Source organism: Gossypium arboreum, chromosome 6, assembly GCF_025698485.1.
Source record: "Gossypium arboreum isolate Shixiya-1 chromosome 6, ASM2569848v2, whole genome shotgun sequence".
Taxonomy (NCBI): Eukaryota; Viridiplantae; Streptophyta; class Magnoliopsida; order Malvales; family Malvaceae; genus Gossypium; species Gossypium arboreum.
In genome coordinates, this window is record NC_069075.1 from 371,046 (window position 1) to 392,512 (window position 21,467).

The 21,467-nt window shown below is 33.9% G+C and overlaps 6 protein-coding genes across 6 annotated transcripts; 4 read left to right on the forward strand and 2 right to left on the reverse strand.

The window, feature by feature from the left end:
- Positions 1-345: 345 nt before the first annotated feature.
- On the forward strand, positions 346-2,589 carry LOC108483695 (lactoylglutathione lyase GLX1). Its single transcript, XM_017787237.2, has 9 exons — positions 346-495; positions 599-750; positions 846-970; positions 1,219-1,283; positions 1,373-1,585; positions 1,675-1,722; positions 1,810-1,917; positions 2,005-2,157; positions 2,235-2,589. The coding sequence occupies exons 2-9, from the start codon at positions 635-637 to the stop codon at positions 2,277-2,279; spliced, it is 873 nt and encodes a 290-aa protein (XP_017642726.1). The 5' UTR covers positions 346-495; positions 599-634; the 3' UTR covers positions 2,280-2,589.
- LOC108483696 (transcription factor CPC-like) lies at positions 2,293-4,335 on the forward strand. Its single transcript, XM_017787238.2, has 4 exons — positions 2,293-2,345; positions 3,803-3,879; positions 3,948-4,020; positions 4,124-4,335. Exons 2-4 carry the CDS (start codon positions 3,816-3,818, stop codon positions 4,221-4,223), a joined length of 237 nt encoding a protein of 78 aa, XP_017642727.1. The 5' UTR covers positions 2,293-2,345; positions 3,803-3,815; the 3' UTR covers positions 4,224-4,335.
- On the reverse strand, positions 4,164-7,334 carry LOC108481123 (calcium-dependent protein kinase 33-like). Its single transcript, XM_017784290.2, has 9 exons — positions 6,962-7,334; positions 6,170-6,869; positions 5,939-6,082; positions 5,696-5,848; positions 5,495-5,610; positions 5,238-5,405; positions 5,045-5,172; positions 4,870-4,969; positions 4,164-4,789 (listed from the first exon to the last, which is right to left on the reverse strand). The coding sequence occupies exons 2-9, from the start codon at positions 6,867-6,869 to the stop codon at positions 4,715-4,717; spliced, it is 1,584 nt and encodes a 527-aa protein (XP_017639779.1). The 5' UTR covers positions 6,962-7,334; the 3' UTR covers positions 4,164-4,714.
- Positions 7,335-8,851: 1,517 nt separating this feature from the next.
- LOC108480915 (uncharacterized) lies at positions 8,852-11,248 on the forward strand. Its single transcript, XM_017784049.2, has 3 exons — positions 8,852-9,059; positions 9,990-10,142; positions 10,879-11,248. The coding sequence occupies exons 1-3, from the start codon at positions 8,938-8,940 to the stop codon at positions 10,979-10,981; spliced, it is 378 nt and encodes a 125-aa protein (XP_017639538.1). The 5' UTR covers positions 8,852-8,937; the 3' UTR covers positions 10,982-11,248.
- Positions 11,249-15,835: 4,587 nt separating this feature from the next.
- Positions 15,836-16,204, forward strand: LOC108481124 (uncharacterized). Its single transcript, XM_017784291.1, has one exon. It carries the CDS (start codon positions 15,836-15,838, stop codon positions 16,202-16,204), a length of 369 nt encoding a protein of 122 aa, XP_017639780.1.
- A 1,228-nt stretch (positions 16,205-17,432) lies between these two features.
- On the reverse strand, positions 17,433-19,235 carry LOC108482645 (cytochrome P450 77A4-like). The gene has a single exon (XM_017785768.2). It carries the CDS (start codon positions 19,145-19,147, stop codon positions 17,627-17,629), a length of 1,521 nt encoding a protein of 506 aa, XP_017641257.1. The 5' UTR covers positions 19,148-19,235; the 3' UTR covers positions 17,433-17,626.
- Positions 19,236-21,467: the final 2,232 nt, after the last annotated feature.

Here is a 21,467-nt window from a genome sequence, read left to right on the forward strand (position 1 = left end):
TAAAGTTATATTAATATGTGCCACTAATTTTGAGACTTGTTAATTTTTAATCTAAAGGTAAATTAATTTTAGCCACTAATTTATGCCAATCTAAAAGGTAATTGCTTCATCAGGTCTCTGAACGTTTTATATAATTATATTTCAGTCCGGTGTCGCCAATGACGACGGCGACACCCAAAATTTTTTTTTTTTTTAAAACCAGGTAATGATACGTTTACTATTCAAAAGTGGGTCATTTACATAAATAATTTTCAAAATAGGTTATTTGTGTAAATAATCAAAGTATTTTTATAATAAAAAAAAGAGGCCTAATTAGTGTCCCCGGGACCACGAGCAACACGTGCTCTCAATTCTTTTTTTTTTTTTTCTGGCCCACTAGCAAGAAATGATGAAGAAAAATACAGAAATCATAAATTTGCTGTTCAATGGTTGTAGTTGATAATAAAAGGCGCTTCTTTCATTAACTCACTCACTCACTCACTCTTCTAATCTCTGGTAAGCTCTTTGATCAAAATCATATTTTTATTATGTGGGAAAAAAATATGAACTTTTTCTGTTTGTAAAGTTTAAATTTTTATTTTACATGGTTCAACTTCAGATACTATTACAGAGCTTTTGAACTTGTTGAAAAAAAATGGCTCAAGGCTCAGCTGCAGTTCCCAGTACTGAGTTATTAGAATGGCCGAAGAAAGACAACCGCCGCCTCCTTCATGCTGTCTACCGTGTCGGTGACCTCGACCGTACTATCAAGTATGTTTTGTTTTTCTACACTTGGGGTGTTTGTTCTTCATTTTGTTCTGTTTTGATGTTTCAATGTCCTTTCTTCTTCTTTTTTTCTGGTTCAGATTTTACACCGAATGTTTTGGGATGAAGCTGTTAAGAAAAAGAGACATTCCTGAAGAGAAATATTCCAATGCCTTTCTTGGATTTGGACCAGAAGAATCTCATTTCGTCATGGAGTTAACTTATAGTATGTTCTGTCTGAAAATTGGCTTTTCTTTGGTTATCAAACATGTTATAGATCTGTTACAAGGTCCCATCGGCGATCAAAGAACAAATACGTTTTTTTGTAAAAGTTTCATTCATTTTCGTGGTTAAAAACTAACTATAATGCGTGAGGTAAACATGGCAGGTTATGCACGGAGACTATGTTATCCATTTTTTAAGTTGAATGAGCAAAATACTATCTAACTCTGAGTTGTACCTTTGTTTTTACAGATTATGGAGTAACTTCGTATGATATCGGAACCGGTTTCGGGCATTTTGCGATTGCGACAGCCGATGTAAGTTCATTTACTTGTGGAATACTCATTGTAGTTGTTGCTATGAAGGTAATGCTTGGTGGTTATGTGTTTGATTCTGTTTGTTTTAGGTGTACAAAATGGTCGAGGACATTCGTGCGAAAGGCGGTAATATTACTAGAGAGCCTGGTCCGGTTAAAGGCGGATCGACGGTCATTGCTTTTGTTAAAGATCCTGATGGTTATGTTTTTGAGCTCATTCAAAGAGATTCCATTCTTGATCCACTCTGTCAAGTAATGCTTCGTGTCGGGGATTTGGATCGCGCTGTCAAATTCTACGAAAAGGTAGTGCGGTATAAGCTTTTCGTTGATTAAAACTTCGATGAGTCGGTAATTTCATCAATTTTCTTCGTGTGTGTGTGTGTGCATTGCAGGCACTCGGGATGAAGCTAGTGAAGAAGGTTGATAGGCCTGAATACAAGGTATAATCCGTCGGACTCGACTTCAGTTTAGTTCATCCTTTAGCCTTGGAAGAAGCCTAATTCGTTTTCATTGTGTTTCTTGGACAGTACTCCATTGCCATGATGGGGTACGCGGAAGAACACGAGACTACCGTTCTCGAGTTGACTTACAATTACGGAGTGACTGAATATACCAAGGGAAATGCATATGCACAGGTCGGTTTTCGAACCCTTTTTTGCAACGAACATCTCGGTTAGTCTGAGTCTATTGCCCTTTTTCAATGACTATCTTTCTTGTTCCAGGTTGCTATTAGTACCGATGATGTTTACAAAAGTGGTGAGGTTGTGGAACATGTTATACAAGAACTCGGGGGACAAGTTACTCGGAAACCAGGGCCAATACCTGGACTCAACACTAAAATCACCTCTTTCCTAGACCCCGATGGTTGGAAAACCGTAAGTTTTTCGTAATAGTGGTAACGTTTATGTTGACAAGCTCATGATATGTGTATGGTTATGTTTTGTGCCGGCAGGTCCTGGTCGACAACGAAGACTTTCTGAAGGAACTCGGTAATTGAAGGTTGCGACAAGAACACTCTGAATGGACTAAGCACATGTGATGCTGCTACTTCACGAATAAACCGGTACCTAGTAGTATAAGCTAGCCATATGCATGTTTAAATTATGCGACTTGGAATGATATATTCCGGTCATTATCCGTTCCGGTTTCAATTATGCTAATTACTGGTACGATATAGTTATGGAAAATGATTATTCCCCTTGGTTTTCCATGAGGTCGATTCAAATTCAACCTCAATTCTCATGCCACGATAATATGTAGTTCGACGGGTGTCTCGGTCCTTGCAATCCACACCATTCATAAGCTAATTTTTGTCTATTATATATAACATTATAGTACAATAACGCTACAATCAGAAAATTTCAGAATCTACACTATTCATAGGCTAAGTTATGCTTATGTATATATAACACCTCCTATGCTTAATTTATTGGTTATAGCTTAGAGCCCACATCTTGGGTGCGTGGTAATAATTTATATCTTCTTATTAAGGATGAAGGATGTCTTTTAAAAATTTGACGAGAGTTCTCACTGTTTGAACTTGTACCCAGACAAACTATACGAATGACATTTTGAAAATTTCTTCGACTCGAACTCCCTTCAATAAACTATTAGCTATCTTCATGATATCATATAAAAAAATGTAATTGAAAATAATTAAGTGTAAATTTTGACATGAGAAATGGTTTTCAACGTTTGTATGGATAAACATGCTTTTGTGATAGTCTAGTAACGTGTGATAGTTGTAATTAATATAAAATAATAGTTAATTAATTTAGGTAAATTTCACGTAAAGTCACTAAATTTTTAATAAGTTTACATTTTAATTACTTAAATTTTAAAAGTTATAAAATAATTATTGAACTAATCGAAAATTTTACCAATCAAAGCTCATGCTCTCCTTTTTTTCCACAATTTAGTTTTTTTCTTTTATGAAATAATTTTGAATGTTACAATTTATAAATTAAAATCTAAATAGTTTTCTTTTTCGATTTCTGACGACTTGAATCTAAAGATATTATTCTACTTTACCGATTGTTAATTCGTCACTTGGAGATTAAATGGCCTAATGATTTAATATCCTTTTATAACTATATGAAATTAAATGGTTAAAATGTAAATTTATTAATAATTTAGTAACCTAAGATACAATTTACCCATTAATTTGCCTAATCATTACTATAGATGCTTCAAATTGCAGATGCCAACAATGACAAGAAAACAAAATCTAAACACGTGTGAAGCATGTCTTTCGTTTTCTTTAAACAAAAATGTGACAGCTTTCGGCCAGTAATAATGTAAAAAAGATTTGACGATCTTGTCAGAGACAAAACAAATCAACAAAGCAATGAACTTTGTTTATTCTGTAATCATCACTTAGACACAAAATTCCAAAACCAGCTTGATGTTGAACTAACAGTCTTGCTTGAATCTTTTATCAAATAAATATCAGTACACACCATCACCATCATCACCACCGTGCATGGTTACAACCTGACTAGCTCTGCTCTTGTTGTATAGGAAAAAAGAAATCATGGGAGACTTTGATGGTCATGGTTCGAGAAATGGGTGTACCAGTCATGACTTGAAACTCAAAGGTTCCATATTTATTTTATGTTCTTTTTTACAGAAGTCTCTTGGCTTAATCATTTTTATGGTGTTGCAGATGAGACGAAAGTGAAATTCTCTGAGGATGAAGAGATGCTTATCGCAAGAATGTTTAATTTAGTTGGACAAAGGTTATTACATTTTCTTGTTTTGTGTGTATGTCTGTCTGTCTGTCTGTATGTATGTATGTGATTGTTTTGTAGTAATGTTTTGATGTGTGGTTGCATGGATCAGGTGGTCTTTGATTGCTGGGAGAATCCCTGGAAGGACAGCGGAGGAGATCGAGAAGTACTGGCGATCGAAACACAACTCGCCGTCGGAAAATGATACATAATCTTTAGGTCCGACATAATCTTACTGTTTATCGTATGTTATAGTCATGTTTGAGGTGTTACGTCTTTATGCATGGTAAATGAGTAATGTGACCGTCCAACCATTTATGATTATCTCTAACTCTCTAATGGAATTTTCTAGCTTCGTCTGGAAAAAGATTACCCAAAGCTAAACTAAATTTCTCGAACGTACTCCGATGCTTAAGTCAGTGAAGAAAGTCGTAATAAGCAAAGAGTAAGGCAAGATTTAAACAACGTTACTATTGAAACACTTTGAAGAGTAATGAGAGAAGGGGACAGAGGATGATCAATAAAAGAACTTGGAAAATGATAGATAAATAGATATACACAAACAATAATGCCTTTTTGTTGTCCAACAAATCTCGAATCCAAATCCTCGTTTTCTCGGCGAAAAGAGCTCGGAAAATAGTCCCGGAACTGTTAATTAGGTTAGTTCAACCTTCAGCAACTCGAACGGAACCGCAGAAGGCATCTAAAAAAGCTTTGCGGTTTGTGGTGCTCCACCCCTCATCATAGCGCAAAACTCGTCGTAGTTGATCTTTCCGTCCTGTTTGATTTAAAACGGCATTAGTACCGGTAATGTAATATTGAAGAAGTTCCCGAGTTTGATTCAGAAGCGAAACTTACGTTATCGGTATCCACCTCGGAGATTATTTGCTTGATGCTAGCTTCATCACCCATTCTGTAATCCTTCATAGCAGCCTCGAGTTCGTCCATCGTAATGAACCTGCATACACACATATATACATATATGAACAAAGAATCATTAATTGTAGATAATTTATCGTATTTCGGAACTCACCCACTGTTATCTTTATCAAAATACTGGAACGCTTTGTACAGGTCTTCGTCTCTTTCGAGTCTGTACCTATGCATTGTAGCTGAGATAAACTCGATATAGTCTATGGTTCCGTTTCCATCCACATCAGCCTGCAATCGAACATTAAGCAAACCGAGCGACGGTAAAAATCGAGTAGGTAGATAAAAGTACTTACAGCTTCCATTAATTGCTTGACTTCAGCTTCAGTGAGCTTCGATCCGAGACGAGCCAAACCTTCTTTTAGTTCCTCGTAAGTGATTGAGCCACTCTCATCCGTGTCAATGTTTTTGAACATTGCTTTAAGACCTTGAATCTCTTCTTCGGACAAATTTTCTGCAATGACCTGAAGAACACGAAAACGAGTACACAGCACCAATTGACGCCCGTTTAATGCAAAATTGAGACTTGTTTGATAGGGTTAGAAAGTGTTACCTTCAATGCAAGCTTTTTAAGCTGATTCATTGCTCTGAATTGCTTCAATCTCGATAGAACAGCAGAATCTATCGGCTTGTCCGATGCCTCTCCACCTTCTCTCAGCCAAGGATGTTCTAACCATACCAACATTATACATCAATCAAAAGCACAACAATCAAAATCCGGGAACGAGAACCGAATATCGAAAAGATAACAAACCGAGAACTTGCGCAGCCGTAAGCCGTTCATTCGGGTCCATTGTCAACATCTTCCTCACTAAATCTTTGGCACTTTCGGAAATCGAAGGCCATGGATCGTTTTCGAAATCAAGTTCACCCTCAAGAATAGCATCAAATATACCTTTCTCAGTTTCTACAATACAATCCGAACAGAAAATCTAAACATTACAGGACATAAACAGAGTTGGAAACAACATGTAAAACGAGCAAAATGTCTATTTACCAGCCCAAAACGGAGGAACACCACAGAGTAGAATATACAAGATAACACCAGCACTCCATATATCGATCTCTTTCCCGTAACTACGCCGAAGAACTTCGGGTGCTATGTAATAAGCACTACCTACAATATCCCGATGTTGCTTCCCTGTGATTTCAAAAGGGTTAGTACTTAGGACACGAGCACGAAAACTCTACCAATCAACAATATGAGTCGAAAGGTTCGACATCTAACCTTGCTCGATAAAGACAGACAAACCGAAATCGGTTGCTTTCAACATAGCATCCTCGTCTTTGCTCGAAAGCAAGAAGTTTTCGGGCTTAAGATCGCGATGCATAACTCCCATAAAATGGAAATTTTGAACCACATTCACCACTTGTCTACAAATAGCAGCTGCAGCTCTTTCAGAATAATGACCTTGAGCTATAATTCTATCGAAAAGCTCACCACCAGCACAAAGTTCCATTACAATATTAACACAATCTTTGTCTTCATAAGCACCTTTGAACTCAACAATGTTTGGTTGACCAGACAAATGTTGCATAATCTGTACTTCTTTTTTTATGTCTTCTTTGTCTTGTAAGTTTGTCAATTTCCTTTTCAATATTGATTTACAAGCATATGTATGACCTGTTGAATTCTCAGTACATAAATAAATAACCCCAAACTGACCTCTACCAAGTTCATTACCAAGTGTGTAATATTGTCTAATGTCTTCCAATGGTTTCCCTAACACTGTGCCTTGTACTTTCACTTGGCTTGTTTTGTTGGCTAATGGTGGTTGTGGGTGGTTGTTGTGGTGGCGCTGCTTTGCTTGCGGAACCTGTGTTTGTGACACGACAACAACTTTTTGGTCTTGAACTGGTATCGAATGTTTGCCTGATTTATAACTGCTGCATCCTGTTAATCTATTTTTGCTGCTACAACAGCCCATCTATATGAAAAATAAGAACAAAATTTTAAACAAAAAAGATTGGTTTTTTAAGCAAAAGAAGAAACACAGATTAAAGTCAGAATTTTTCTCACTTTTTTTTTCTTGGTTGAGACCAAATTTGAAGAGAAAGGTGTTTTACTTTTAATGTCCAGATTCCGACAACATTCCCCCGCCGTCAGCCGCCGTTTACTAACCCAGAAATCACGTAAAAATTCCCTGACAATTTTTTTTTTCTTTTTCCGCAGACTATAATTTTCTGATATATGTTATTACCCTTTTCACCATTTTCCTCTTCCTTTAAATTAATTTTTAAAAAAATCACCCAAAAACCCCTCAAAAGAACAGAAGAGAGAGAAAATTCCTCTCTCTCTCTTGCTGTTTTTTTTTTTTTTCTTATTTAGTATTTTGGTTTATGTTAAGTTGGTTTGTTTAAAAGAAAAACATTTGAGGATGAGATTCAATATTTTGGAGAAATTTGTTTGGTTAAATTGGGATAAAATAAGAACCATTGTATTTTGGGGTGTTGATTCTTAATTTTAGGTAAATAAACCATTTTTAATGGGAGGGGCGCACTAAATGCAAATTCCATTCATAATGTACTCAAAATAGATTAATATCTAAATTTACTTTTATTAGTTTGACTTATTTTTGTTATTTTCTGTTTAAACATTGAGTTATTTGTTTAAATCAAAAATAGATTATTATGAATGAATTTAGACAAAGTTTTATGTTTATATTTCGAATCGAGTTTGAGTAAACATAAAATATGTTAATATTCAGCTTAGACCCTATCTAGTTTGACTCATGAACACCTCTAACCGTCTTGCTCTCCTTCATATTTTCTTCAAAATATTATAAAACGTTATGTTAAACAATAACACTTTTAGGGTAGGTTTAGATGAGCAGTGTGTTTATCTGCAGCTAGTGTAAAAACAACGGTGGTGATTAGATTAGATACTATAGTAACATTGTAGTGTGAGACAAAAAGTAAGATAATTGAATCGCACTATGCATCTAATCGCCCATCCAAACCAACCCTTAATATTCTCTTACGCTTTTTTACTTGTGTTCTCTTAATGTGCTTGTTAGGGTGCTTAAAGGCTACCTAGCTAGAAGGTCTATTCATATAGATCTAATGTTGGCATAGTATAAATTACAAGCCTAATATCAAGACCAAATGTTTTGTTCTAACCTAATTTTCATACTAGATTTGCAGTGTTTTATGATGGACTTTGATCCATGACCTGTGACATACTGTCACGTTACACTTTAATTCCATTAGATTCAGATATCTTTTTGGAAAATAAAAGTAAAATAAAAAAGGAACATTTAGACCTGTTTATGGGCTAGGTTATCTGACCAAGTTCAAAGGCTCGCCCAAAATTTGAGAGAGTTTGGGTAAAAATATCAAGCCCAAAAAATGAGCTCAGACAAAAAAATTAGACCCGCTTAAAATATGCGTGGGGCTCTGCCTTGAATATTCAAGGCCTAAGTGCGGTCCATTTTTAAGTTTATAATACTTTATATTATGTAATTTTTATATATTATGTAATTTAAAACACATTAAAAGAATAAAACCTATACTAAATATATAATACACTCTAATGTAAACATTAAAATAATATCAAGATAACTATATAACAAATTTAATAAATTAAAAATGTATAAAATTATTAAATATTAAAATAATATAATATAAATATTTTTAAAAAAAATTATATGGACAGGCTTAAAATAGGGGGCTTGAGTTAGTCTTTTGCCAACATGGACGGGTTTGAACAAATTCTATGATCATATTTCGGGTTGGCCTGAGCTTGGATAAATATAAAATATGTCATTATCATACTTAAGCCCAGCTAAACCTGGCCCATGAACACCTACATTGAACATTTAAAAACTTTAGGTACCACATTGAAAGTTATGTTAAAGAACAGGGGGCAAATATGCCATTATCCCTATCGAAGTCCATTTTCTTTTCCCTATAAATCCCTTACAGTTTTCTGTTCCACGCACAGCTTAAGAAAACTATAAAAAAAAAAATAGGGAGGAAAAAGAAACAAAAATAGGAATGGAGGAAACGGAGAAAGAAATTGAATCGATGAAAGCAGCTTCGGAAGAGGTGTCTCGTCAGTTCAAAACCCTAATCGATGCCAATGATTTGGACTCTCTTAAGCATTTGCAGCTCCTTATGTACTTTTTTTCCCTTTTCTATTTACTTTTTTCTTTCATTGACATGATTGGATTTGATTTTAGCTGTATGATAATTCATTTTTGTATGTTCTCTTAAAGTTTCTCTTGTTTTCTATAATTACTTCGTAGAGCTGGACTCAGTGAATTACAAATTATTACTTTTTACTTGTGATTAACATTAGTGTTTATCAGTAGGTCAAACCTTTATGATTCATTGCTGGAACTAAACAGTAGTTAGTGGTTATCATGTTGTATAGATTATAAAATCATAAGGATATCTTGTTCTATTATGTATAGAGACATGTTAACAAGGCAATACTACCATCTCAAGCATGATAACCCTGTCTTTGTTGATCTTATCAATCGGTAGCAGCTACTTCTTGTTCGTGATTTTATAATGTTGATGTTGTATAATCTCCTTAATAAGCTATTCTTTGTGTCAAGATGCTAGTTCGATGTAGGAATCAGGTGTTTCCTGGAATCAAACATAAGGGTTTGTTCATTTAGCTATTGCAAACAAAAATTAATGTCCACATAAACATGATTTTTTATCTTGTATCTTTAGAGATGCTATGTCAGACACCAGATGCCTATGTCCACATAACACTTTACTTCAATGCCCTTGTCTACAGGACTAGGGTGAAAAGGGGTATTGCTCCTGACATGCATCCAGAACGTGACTTGAGAGAGTCATATATCAAAGCTGAAGGCATGTTACATGGTTGTTTTATGCAGAAACATTTGTCCTGAAAGAGAACAGGACTTCTCCTCCAATAGTGTTGCCAAAATGATTATAAATTTACAATGGAATGTTGTTCAAACTATTCTGTTTTTTTCCCTGCTTTGATTGCAAAATACAGCTTCGATTTGAGTAACAATCTTTGTTCCTGCATTATTATAGCTTTTCCTTTTTGGTGCCACAATTTGCAGCTTGGGAAGGCTACAAGACAGCAACGCGGTCTTATCTCATTTTAATGAGTACTCAGAACATTGCTTTGCTGAGGTTTCTAGTGACTTTTCAAGGAATACTCGCATGTTAAAGTCTATGAAGTCAGACCTTGATTATATCTTTCAAAAGCTTAGGTATAAGTGCTCTCATATTTATTGTTTTTTGATTGATTACATATGAGATTTTTATTAATTAAAAGTTATTTTCTTTCTATAGTTTTCTATGATTGTAATATATCTGAAGGTTCTTTTGCAACACATTATAATTTCTAGCATTGAGATACAGACCATATTATCCTGCAGGGAGCTTTTCTATGTTTGAAATATAAACTGTTTTGTTAGGAAAACAACTTGCAGATGATAACAGCAATATATGTGATAACTGACCCACAGCATGTTTAGTCTCTCTAAATTCCCTTGGCGTGCAACTTCGTGAAACCTATATACGACCAATTAATTTTGATAATTTTAAAATTAATGATAAAGTGAAAATGGAAATGGTTTTCACTGCAGTCGTACAACCTCTATTGGACAATCATAGGCATGTGTCCCACTAAAAGTTACATTTAGATCCTTAGAGAGTGTATAAACTGATTGTAATTTAGAACTATGGTCTCTGCTTCAATTAGCAAAGTTTGAAAGTCAGGATAAACATCTTAGACCCGTTTCAATTAGCAGTCTTTGGATTTCAGGATAAATATCAGTCTGCTTTCCATACATCTACTCTGCCTATATTTCTATGTGGATTTATTAACTTTTCAGCATATTGCAGTTTTCCTGACATGAGGCTGCTCTACCTATTTAAATCCCAGCTAATCCAGAATTCTCTCTCTCCCACTCTCTCTTCACTTTTTTTTTTTTTTCTCTGTAGGAGCATGAAGGCAAAAATTATGGCTACCTATCCAGATGCATTCCCAGATGAATCAACTAAGGAGGTATTTGACCAAAGACCGGACCTAGAAGTGCCTCAATAGCTTTGCTACGGAAAGGGATATCTCCAGGTTTGCCTGAGCTTAATTCCCTCTCTGAGGCTGTATTATAGACGCACTTTGGACATTGGTTAGCTGCATTTAGGACTTTGTTATTGTAGTGCTTTCTACATGGATTTAATCTTGCTTGATGAGGACAATGAGCTCTTCCCTTGTTGCAATTATGATATTCACTTCCACAATGGTTGTATGCTTTTTATGGTATTTCCCTCTGTATTGGTTGTAAATGTGTAAGGAAAGAAAATTGGGAAACAGAGAGAGCATTTTGTTTTACTAGTTTATCATGTGTTCAGTTATTCTTGTCTGATAACACTTTCATTGCTATTTTGTTGGTTTGGGGCATAGTACAAAGGGTAAAGAAGGGTATGGCTGGTATAGGTTGGTTGTTCTTGATTGTAGATTATTTCATGATCAAGTTGATCTCAGATTGAGATTCAAGTTAGGATTATAAGAGTTTTGATCATTTTCATTGTCTTAGGTTTAATAGATTCAAGTTAAGATTATAAGAGTTTTGATTTTATAGAGAAATTCCGACTGGTTAGCTTTGAGTGACGATTCAACAATCAATATAGTAGAATAATACCCATCGATAAGTAGAAGAAATATCTCAGATCTAAGCTGATCTTATAGTCAATGTCTAAGATTGGAGAAGAAAGCAATTCATATATTAGTTTATCGATTCGTGACGTTCAAAGTTATTAATAGAATAAAGAAGGCTATATAATGGTGATTTTAATAGTTCAATAATTTAAATTAAAACTTTCATATAATTTAATAAGGATTTTGCAACTTTTGAAATTAAATGATCAAAATATAAATTTATTAATAGTATGATAAATTGCAAGAAACAATAATTCTTTTTATTTTTATTTATCATAAATTAGTTTTTTTCTTCCATAGTCATGAGCTTAGCTACCCTCTATTCAATTCGCAATTCATAAATAAATAAAATTATTATAGCTTGAAAATTGCGAAAAAGATATCATATTTACTGGTTTTAAATTTGTAATTAAAACTTTTGATGTTATATTAATAAAATCATTCTGCTACTAATATCGTTTATTTAACCATTAAATGGGACATCGGATTTTTATATGACATGATTTAAAATGAAAATTTTAAATAAAAATGAAAATTGTAAAATTAATATCGTAAAAATCTTGGATTTCACTTTTAATTTTAAAAGTTACGTGACAACATTTTACTTTTCTTTACAATTTTCATTTTAAATTACGTCAGTATAAGATTTACGAATCATTAAATGGTTAAATTAGATGTTTCAATAATGAAATGACCTGAATGATATAACATTGATAATTTGAGAATATAATTAGAATCTTTTAAAATTAGGAGTCGATCTAAAATAAGAGTCGATTTAGATTTTTTTATTTTACCCCAAGAAAAGTAAGAGTTGGGTAATAAAGTAAATAGTAATTGAAAGGGAAAGGTCATTTCTCTTGAATATTTCCATTAAGACTCTTTCAAACCATATGTTGTACTGGTTTTACCATCTTTATTTGGGTAACGTAGAAATTAAACACAAGAAAATGTATTGTCACAAATTGTTCTGGAAACTTTTATTAAGGGTTAAATCATTATTTGCGCCCGAACGATCAACAACACCAATATTGAAATTTAAATTTTTTTCTTGTTGTAGTTAATTTCTAAACTTGGTAATTGTTTTCATACTGAGGTCTGAACTAGACAATTTATTCCCATATTGGGGCATGAATTTTTTTATCCAAGTTAGCCGTTGAACTTGACAATCGTTCCCACTTTGAGGCATCAGCTTGGTAATTATTTTCACATTGAGGTTTGAATTTTGGGGTTTTTAAGTAATTATCAAAGACTAACTTGTACCAAGCGAAAGTTTAGGCCCTAATGTGCAAATAATTAACAAGTTCAAGGGCTAACTTGAACAAAAAAAGTTCAAGCCCTATCAACAACACCCAAATTGAGACTTGAACTTTTTTTCTTGTCAAAGTTAATTTTTGAACTTGGTAATTGTTCCCACATTGAAGTCTAAACTAGACAATTATTCTTACATTAGGGCTTGAAGTTTTTTTGGTTCAAGTTAGTCCCTGAACTTGACAATTATTCTCACTTTAAGGCCTGAACTTGACAATTATTCCCACACTGGGGTTTAAACTTTGGGTTTTCAAGTAGATATCAAGGACTAATTTGTATCAAGCCAAAGTTTAGGCCCCAGTATACAAACAATTGCCAAATTCAAAGACTAACTTGAAAAAAAAAGTTCAAGCCCTAATATAAAAATAATTGTCAAATTCAAAGACTAAACTAAACTAAAAAAAAGATATCAAGTTCAAGGACTAACTTGAAAACAAAAATATTGATGCCCGAAGGTGAAGCCATAAAAAAAAATTTTAAGGTGGCCAGAAAGTAGAATTTTGATTTTCCAAAGCAATCTAGAAGGTCTTGAAAAGGGCATGAAGTCAACAAGTTTGATAGTCAAAGGTGATCCAGTTTTACTCATTCCCTTTTGCATGCAAATATTTATTTATGATTGATCTTTCATTACTTTAACTATAGTTTGGATGTAATATCTTCACCTACATATAACCACGGATTATGTTGGTGTCATTTATTAATCGTGTTTTAATATTAAGGTAGTTAGTATCGTATCGGTAGACATACTGTTTGGATGGATGGTGGGGTGCGTTTAATTCACTTTTTATCTTACGTTACAGTATATGCAAATACAATTTATCGTTAAACAAACTCAAAATAAAGAAGCAAAACAAATTTATTTTACCGAAATTGCACCATAAGCACCAGTATGGCTGGTACCAACTAGAATTTGCACCGAAACGAAACCCATAGTTTATTGTTCTGGTTTACTACCCAAACAAAGTGTTCCGGTCAATACAGATAGTTTTGAACCCAAAACATCATGATCTTCAATATCTCAACTTTACCATTTCAATAAAAAAAACACATTTAATTTTTATATCTAAATTTTAATGAATATATATTTTTTGAACAAATTCATTATAGGTTCTGATCATATCTGCTCTTTTTGACACAATATTTAAAACTACCTATAACCCCTCGGTACACTCGAAACCACATCTTTTTATATTGATAACAATATTCATACCAATCGAAATAAAACTTAATTCGATATTATATTTATATTTATATACACTACAACATAAACCATAGAAAACGTGGTAATTAACTTTCCATGCCATCCTTTTTTGACGTTTAAGATATATATATATATATATATATATATACATATATATCCATAACTTATTTGATTATTTAATCCACCACCTTTTCCAAGTTAGCGACTGAGACGTTCAAGAAAAAACAAGGAAAACTTCTATATATATGGCATATTATAATATTAAAATTTAAAAAAAACTTAAAAAATTTAAATTAATATATATTAATTTATATTTGATGTGCTTACTGTAAATTAAATGATTATTCATCGTTCAAAATGAAATTATTTCAGTTTATTTTAAAAAATTTAGATGATGTGTATCGATGTCATTAATCAAACCAGAGTCGTGTGATTTATTAGTAGTATGTTCGACTCTTAATTCGAGTAATTAACGATTATACATGAGTGTTATGAAAAAGTGTGGTTTGTTAATTTCAATTGTTTGGTATTGCGGTTGAAAATTACGGTTGAAAGCTAAAATATTTATTTTAGACATGATGTTAGAAATTAAAAAATAAAATAATTTAATATAATTATACACTAATTTTTAAATACTTTTTAAGTAATTTATAAATTATTTGTAAAATTAATGATGCACGAAATATTTTAAAAATTAAAATATAATAATTAAGTATATTTAAATAATTTAATTAGCTAATATATAAAGAAATTTTGATAATTCGAGCTTCAAAATGCAAAATTTGGATGAAAAAAGTAATTTTGATAATTCGACATTACTTATGGGGTTGAAAAAGTAATTTTTTGGGCCCCATAAGCAATGTCGAAGAGAACCTAAGTAAGTATTGAAACTCCACAAAAAAAGTTGAATCGAATACATATAAAGATGGCAATGAGATGGTTTTTTGCCCGCATGATATACCCTCAACATAATCCGATCTCGACTTGACCCAAAATTAAATACTATATTAGACATCCTAAAAAGTAAAAGCTATATTCAACACCGACCCGACTCTTTTTTTAATAGGAATAAATCATCCCAAATATCTCATAACTGAACATTAAAAACTCAACAATTACCTAAAACATGGTTAGAATCGATAATTCAATCTCCAAATTGGTCTCGCAACACACCACCTTCATTGCATCATCAGTATGTAAATAAACAAAGTTTGCTGGCAATTAGTGACATTGAATATCAATAAGCCATTCTTCCAAGCACCCATGCAATTAGGAAAAAGAAAAGAAAAAGGGGAAAAGTCAGTCAATATCAGCAAACCCAATCTAGAAGATGAATTAGAAGATATTTAATTAGCTATATAGTTGAAAAATTCAACTGCTAATGTGGAAAAGTAAGTTAGTAAAAGGAATAAATTGAACGTAGAAGCATGGCAGCAGATACGTGAGAGAAAACAATGGAAGATTCAGATACCATATTTCTCTCTGTTCACACCATCCATTATTATAATTTATAAAAGGTGGCTTCCTTCATTGGCCCCACTGTCACCGTCACAGACACGACAGAGCTCGAAGCTGCCTCTCACCTTAGCTGCTGACATCACCATTTACAGCGACCTATAATTCCAGGAACCTTGGTCACCACCCTTCATTTCTATATAAATACGCTAAACCATTCCTTGTTTAAAGATCTCTCTTCTTCTTCCTTGAAAGTTTTCATAGTATTTGCTGTCATGGGGAATTGTTTGAGGCACCAAAAAAAGTCATCTTGGGTCGTTGATAATGATGATGATGATGATTGGGAAGCTATGGTGTCAGCTCACGGAAAAGGAGGAGATAACGGTGGTGGGATTAGCATTACGGAGGAGAAGAGGTTGCTTGGTGGCGGTGGCAAGCGAGGAGACGTGCAAAATACTAGCAGAGAAGTGAAGATAACCATTTCTAGAAAGGAGCTGGAGCAATTGGTAAAGAAGGTGGAACTTCAAGGTTTGACTCTAGAACAATTCTTGTCCGGGGTGGTTAACGGTGGCGCTGATTTATATGAGGTGGAGGAGCAGCCGCCTCGGCCATGGAAACCGGTGCTGCAAAGCATCCCCGAATGAGTGGTGGATGATGATGATTATGACAATTCTAGGATTTTTCCTTGATCTAATCAGTTCTCTTTGGTTCTGGTCATCCTTTAGACGCATGGCTGGAACCTAGATTGGTTTTGTTTTTGTTTTTTCCCCCCTTGAGTTATTTGTATTGTACAAACACAATTTAGGTCTGTTGTGTATATCCAGACCAGACCTCAAACGTTTTGATATATGTACATTGTTTAACTAATAATATGGTTCCGAAATTTATTAATGATATCCGAGAAGCACAAAGTAAAGCACTAATAAAATAGAGAAATATCTCTATTGATGGATCTTCTTCCTAAACAAATCTACATAAACCTCTTTAATTTGCATGAAGATAGCATCTTCTATCAAAAAAGATGCATCAAAATACCTCTTGTTCTTTTATCTCTATATCACATACAAATATGCATTTCAAGCAAGATTCAATATAGTAATAAGTTTTAATATTTAACTCTTGCATTGTGTAAAGCTGCAAAACAAACTGCTCACACCTTCCTTGAAAATTTACACTCAAAGAAAATATTATCACGTGGCCTCCATATAGAAAATGCAACAAATCTCAAAAGCGAGCAAGTGGTTCTGAGTAAGGAGTCTATTAAGAATAACCATCCAAGTAATAAGAGAATACTTGAGAATATGCAAAGGGAACAATAGCAAACGATATCACTCCGCCTTTTATCTCCCACAATCTAGAAATATTCACTTTAGCATTAGCAAATTGTTGAGAATTGGCAGCTACCAAAAGCTTACTCTCCACCAATTCCTGCTACTCATCGAAGTAGGAACCACGTCCAGAAAACTCTTACCCCTTAACATATATTCACTAACTCAAGTAATCCAAACAGACCCCCTCTCCGTGAATCATTTGTACACCTAACACCCCCAATTTTTCAATGACCAATCAATGTTGCATTTAATTCTCTAATTGTTTTAACAACAGAAAGAGCTTCTGCTAGCAATAAAGAGTGCCAAGTGGCCTGTAATTTTATGGCAGCCTCTTCTTTATAATGTTCAAAATTCCAGACTGACAATTTACTCTTATTATTATTTTTTCTATTTTGCTTATTCTTTGTTACTTTCCCAATTTCCAATCAAATTGGATCAAATTAGATGGATATTGGACCTTTCCCCATTGTTATGGAATTCGCCTGCCTCAACCACAGAATTTGTGGGTAAATTACTCAAAAATATCATTTTGAAGCTAATGTTTATATTAGGAATGTCTCATTATTATAAGTAATCATGGACAACATTTAATTAAGGGCTTAATTAAGAGAATGTTTCACTTTTTAGCATGACATACATGATTAAGCATCCAAGACAGAAAGTCTTCCTAATGAACCTAACTATATGTAAACTAAAACTTCAAGCATTTTTATTTCTCTTTCCCCTTTGAATTTCTTACCGAGGCAAGATGACAGCCTTGAGAGGGTTCTTCATCACAACAGTGAAAGCATAAGTCTCCGTCATGTCGGGCGGAGAATCCAGCACCGGCAGCCATTTAAAAGCTTGTACCATCTTTGCAAGCGACAACTTTATGTGCAAAACACCTAGGTTCCAAGCGGGGCAAATCCGTCGCCCGGCCCCAAACGGCAACATCTTCACCGAACGAGTCCCCGTCACATCGACACCAACCCCGTCACCTCGCAAAAACCTATCGGGCTGAAACTCCCCCGGATCTGACCATATATCCGGATCCTCGGTAATCCATGCAGTGTAGAACTCAACATGAACCCCTGCCGGAATTGTATAGCCACCAAGCTCAGTGTCCTTTATAGCTGCATGAGATAAAAGGAAATGGCTCGGAGGGTGTCGTCGAAAAGTTTCTTTAACGACGGATTCAAGATACGCCATATTTTCGACATCTTCTTCTTTGATATCCCCATTTTTGCCCACACATTCAACAATTTCATGGTACAATTTATCTTGGATATCTTGATTCATCACCAAGTGAAGCATTGCCCATTCTACCGTCGTCGCTGACGTGTCCGTACCGGCACTAATCACTTCGGAACATAGCGTCACGTACTCTTCTTCACCCAATGGACCTCGGGTTTTATCAGGTTCGAGTCCGAACAACGAGTCTATATAGGCTGCACCGAGTGGACTCACCATTTCTTGGTTAGGGTTTTCACCTTTCTCCACAAAAGCTCTCCTTGCTTTTATCAATGGGACCAAACATTCCAATTGCTTCTTCCTTAATGCCTTAGCTTTTTTCATTTGCCGATGAAACAACGGTGTTAAAACCGGCAAGAAATCCGGTAGCTGCGGCGATGTTATTAGCATTACATCTTTTAATACGCTTTCAATTTCCTTAATCCGTTGTTCGGAGATCTTTGCTCCGAAACATAAACAGATTAATATACTACATATAGTGAGTCGGCAGTTGTTCATTACCTCAACGACACCAGTCTCCATTGCATCGCTTTCAATTCGCTTCATGTGGTTTTCAATCGCCCATTTACGGATCCAACCGCATTGTTTCACTCTCGTAGGGGTTATTACCTCGGTGACGAAGTTCTTCCTTAGGGTTCGCCATAAAGGTCCGTACTCAGCCGAGTTGATAGCCCGTTTTCCGACACTAAACACAAGCCGGATCGGCGAGTCCGGCGGTCTGGAAGCAAAAGTGGGTCCTCTTTGAACTAGGGCTTCATGGATAAGCCTTGAGTCGGTCACAATCACCATGGTGCGTTGCCCCATTTGCATGCTGAAAATGGGACCATACCTTTTACGTAAACCACGTACTATAAATATGAAGTGTTGACGTTGGAGGATGATTTGAATTAGGTTTCCGACAAGTGGCCAACCAGGTGGCCCTGGAGGGAGGTTCTTAGGTCCACCACCGGTGGTTGACCAGTAGCGCCACCATAGACGGAGGAAGATAAGGGCCAAAACAATGATGGAAAGGTCTAAAAATTCCATTTTTTTTTAGTAAGGGACTGGTATTTTTCACATGGTAGTGAAAAAGGCTAAAATGAGAGTGAGTTAAATGAATTTGTTCCACCAACTTTTCACCGTCTATTAATTTCTTTTATCAGATGCATTTACTATACTATATGTTTACGTAGCAACTAAATTTAATGACAATGTACTGAAAACTTTTGTATCATAGGTTGATTCATCCTTATCTTTTTTATAAATTGAAATCGATTGTCGGAAGTATCGTTATCATATCAACCACATCCTTCTCATAGTTTAGTCATTAGATCAACATTAAATGATGGATCAAATCTGACATAAAGTATATTTAAAATTTTAAATCATTAGGGGTTTAAGAGAGTCTTAATTCTGATCGATAGCATCGAAGCAGTTAATATCATCCAGGATGGAATACTTGCGGGTTTTAATTCTGCTTTGGTAAAAAGAATTCATTTATTATTGAAGCTTCTATGTCATTGGAGTCTTTAGTATGCTTCTCAGTAAGATAATAAACTTGCAGATAGGATTGTTAAGACTGTACGAGATAGAAGAACTGGCTTACGTCTTATGGAAGATCCGATTCAGATGGATTATTTTTTTCACAAAAAAAAAATGTGGATCAAACATATACTTACTTCAAAGACAGCTTGGATGTAACATGTTAAAAACAAAAAATAGTCTATTTTTTTAACATGTCAAATCCAGTCTATTATTGCCGCAAGTATACATGTACTTACAGTTCTATCTAGCCATTGAAAATTTATAAAATTTTATGTTGATAAATGGTAAAATTGTAGTTTAGCTCCTCAAAAGATAAAATTTTAATTTAGTCATTCTAAAAACTATAAAGATATATGACAATAAAATGGTGAAATTATACTCAAAGTTCTCATAAATATATCACTTGATTTATCAATAAATACCTAAAATTATAGTTTGGAACCAAAATTGAGCTCAGCGGGGTCCAATTTCAATATGCAATAAAAAAATGAGGTTAAAAATATTATAAGTCCTTATACTTTTAAAATTTAGAATTTAGTGTTTGTATTTTTATTTTTAAGAATTAGTTTCTCTATTTTTAGATTTATTGTTAATATTGTTAAACCTCTTCTTTTTTTTTGTTAAATTTGGAAAAAAAATCAGTCGATAGTTACGTAATTAAAAAATAATGTTATAATACCATGAATTTAATAAAAATTTTAACAATGTTAACAATTGAATCTGAATTTTAAAATATAAAAGTCGAGTGACTAAATTCCTAAAATAAACGTATAGGGACGAAATCCTAAATTTTTTAAGAATACAGGGATTTATGTAATATTTCCTCGAGTACATCTAATTTTGGTCCCTTTTTTTTTTTCTTTCTTAAAAACATTTTGAAGATCCAAGAAATGCAGGTGATCTCTTACTTTCATCTCTTGCAGTTTCGCTTCCCATGGATTGTTCAAAATCTATTAAAAAAAACATTAAGTAAAACTTTATCATAATGTTATATAATGGGATGATATAATTTTTGGCCTTTAAACTTGGTAATTAGATTCATTTTGGTCCTTAAATTTGGGTTCTGTTAAGATTTTTTGACGTGACTAATATTATTGGAATAGGATTAGATCAGACAGTCTAAGAATTGATTGATATAACAGTCCGAACAAAGTAATTGAATAGATTGACTCAAGAACTAATTGAAATTGGTAAAAATTTAAAACTAGGATAGAAATTGACAGTTGAACCGATTTAATAATATTTTAAAATTTTTTTTATGAATTTTTAATTAATTATTTTATTATTGTTGATTCGATAGCTAAACTGGTGGTTTGACCTGTTCAATCACTGATCTAGCTATTAAAACACTGTTTGTGATATTTTGAGGTTGTTCCATGTCATCAAACTTTTAAAATTTTCAAGTTTAAGGACTAAAATGAATCTAGTTATCAAGTTCAAGTGTCAAAGTGGACAAAAAATAAATATAAATACCAAACTGAATCCAATTGCTAAGTTCGAGACCAATATAATTCACAAGGTAAAGTGAAACGCACCTTGAGAGGACCATGTTGAAAGAGAAGTAAAATTAGAACCCCTAGTATTGAATTCATTCTCCTGCATAGATTTAAGTACCATATGTCAAGACAAAAATTAAACATACCTATACAAATTTGTCGGGGGAAGTCGGACTCATTTTGGTAGAAATTTTCAAAGTATTGTTCACTGGGAGTTGATGAACCCATCAACGATGGAAGTATTGTGTTCGGGTTATCTGTGCTCAGTTTTATTTTTGGGGTTTGTCAACTGACTAGCTCAAATGGTATATAAGGGTATGGATTTA

Excerpts from the sequence above, each read along its gene's own strand:
- LOC108483695 (XM_017787237.2), top strand. The coding sequence starts at position 635 with ATGGCTCAAGGCTCAGCTGCAGTTCCCAGTACTGAGTTATTAGAATGG. Across the intron at positions 751-845 it reads GACCTCGACCGTACTATCAA|ATTTTACACCGAATGTTTTG; the intron begins GTATGTTTTGTT and ends TTTCTGGTTCAG. Across the intron at positions 1,586-1,674 it reads CTGTCAAATTCTACGAAAAG|GCACTCGGGATGAAGCTAGT; the intron begins GTAGTGCGGTAT and ends TGTGCATTGCAG.
- LOC108483696 (XM_017787238.2), top strand. The coding sequence starts at position 3,816 with ATGGGAGACTTTGATGGTCATGGTTCGAGAAATGGGTGTACCAGTCAT. Across the intron at positions 3,880-3,947 it reads TCATGACTTGAAACTCAAAG|ATGAGACGAAAGTGAAATTC; the intron begins GTTCCATATTTA and ends ATGGTGTTGCAG. Across the intron at positions 4,021-4,123 it reads TTTAATTTAGTTGGACAAAG|GTGGTCTTTGATTGCTGGGA; the intron begins GTTATTACATTT and ends TGCATGGATCAG.
- LOC108481123 (XM_017784290.2), bottom strand. The coding sequence starts at position 6,869 with ATGGGCTGTTGTAGCAGCAAAAATAGATTAACAGGATGCAGCAGTTAT. Across the intron at positions 5,849-5,938 it reads TGTTCCTCCGTTTTGGGCTG|AAACTGAGAAAGGTATATTT; the intron begins GTAAATAGACAT and ends ATTGTATTGTAG. Across the intron at positions 5,406-5,494 it reads TTAAAAAGCTTGCATTGAAG|GTCATTGCAGAAAATTTGTC; the intron begins GTAACACTTTCT and ends CGTGTTCTTCAG.
- LOC108480915 (XM_017784049.2), top strand. The coding sequence starts at position 8,938 with ATGGAGGAAACGGAGAAAGAAATTGAATCGATGAAAGCAGCTTCGGAA. Across the intron at positions 9,060-9,989 it reads AAGCATTTGCAGCTCCTTAT|CTTGGGAAGGCTACAAGACA; the intron begins GTACTTTTTTTC and ends CACAATTTGCAG. Across the intron at positions 10,143-10,878 it reads TATATCTTTCAAAAGCTTAG|GAGCATGAAGGCAAAAATTA; the intron begins GTATAAGTGCTC and ends TTTTCTCTGTAG.
- LOC108481124 (XM_017784291.1), top strand. The coding sequence starts at position 15,836 with ATGGGGAATTGTTTGAGGCACCAAAAAAAGTCATCTTGGGTCGTTGAT.
- LOC108482645 (XM_017785768.2), bottom strand. The coding sequence starts at position 19,147 with ATGGAATTTTTAGACCTTTCCATCATTGTTTTGGCCCTTATCTTCCTC.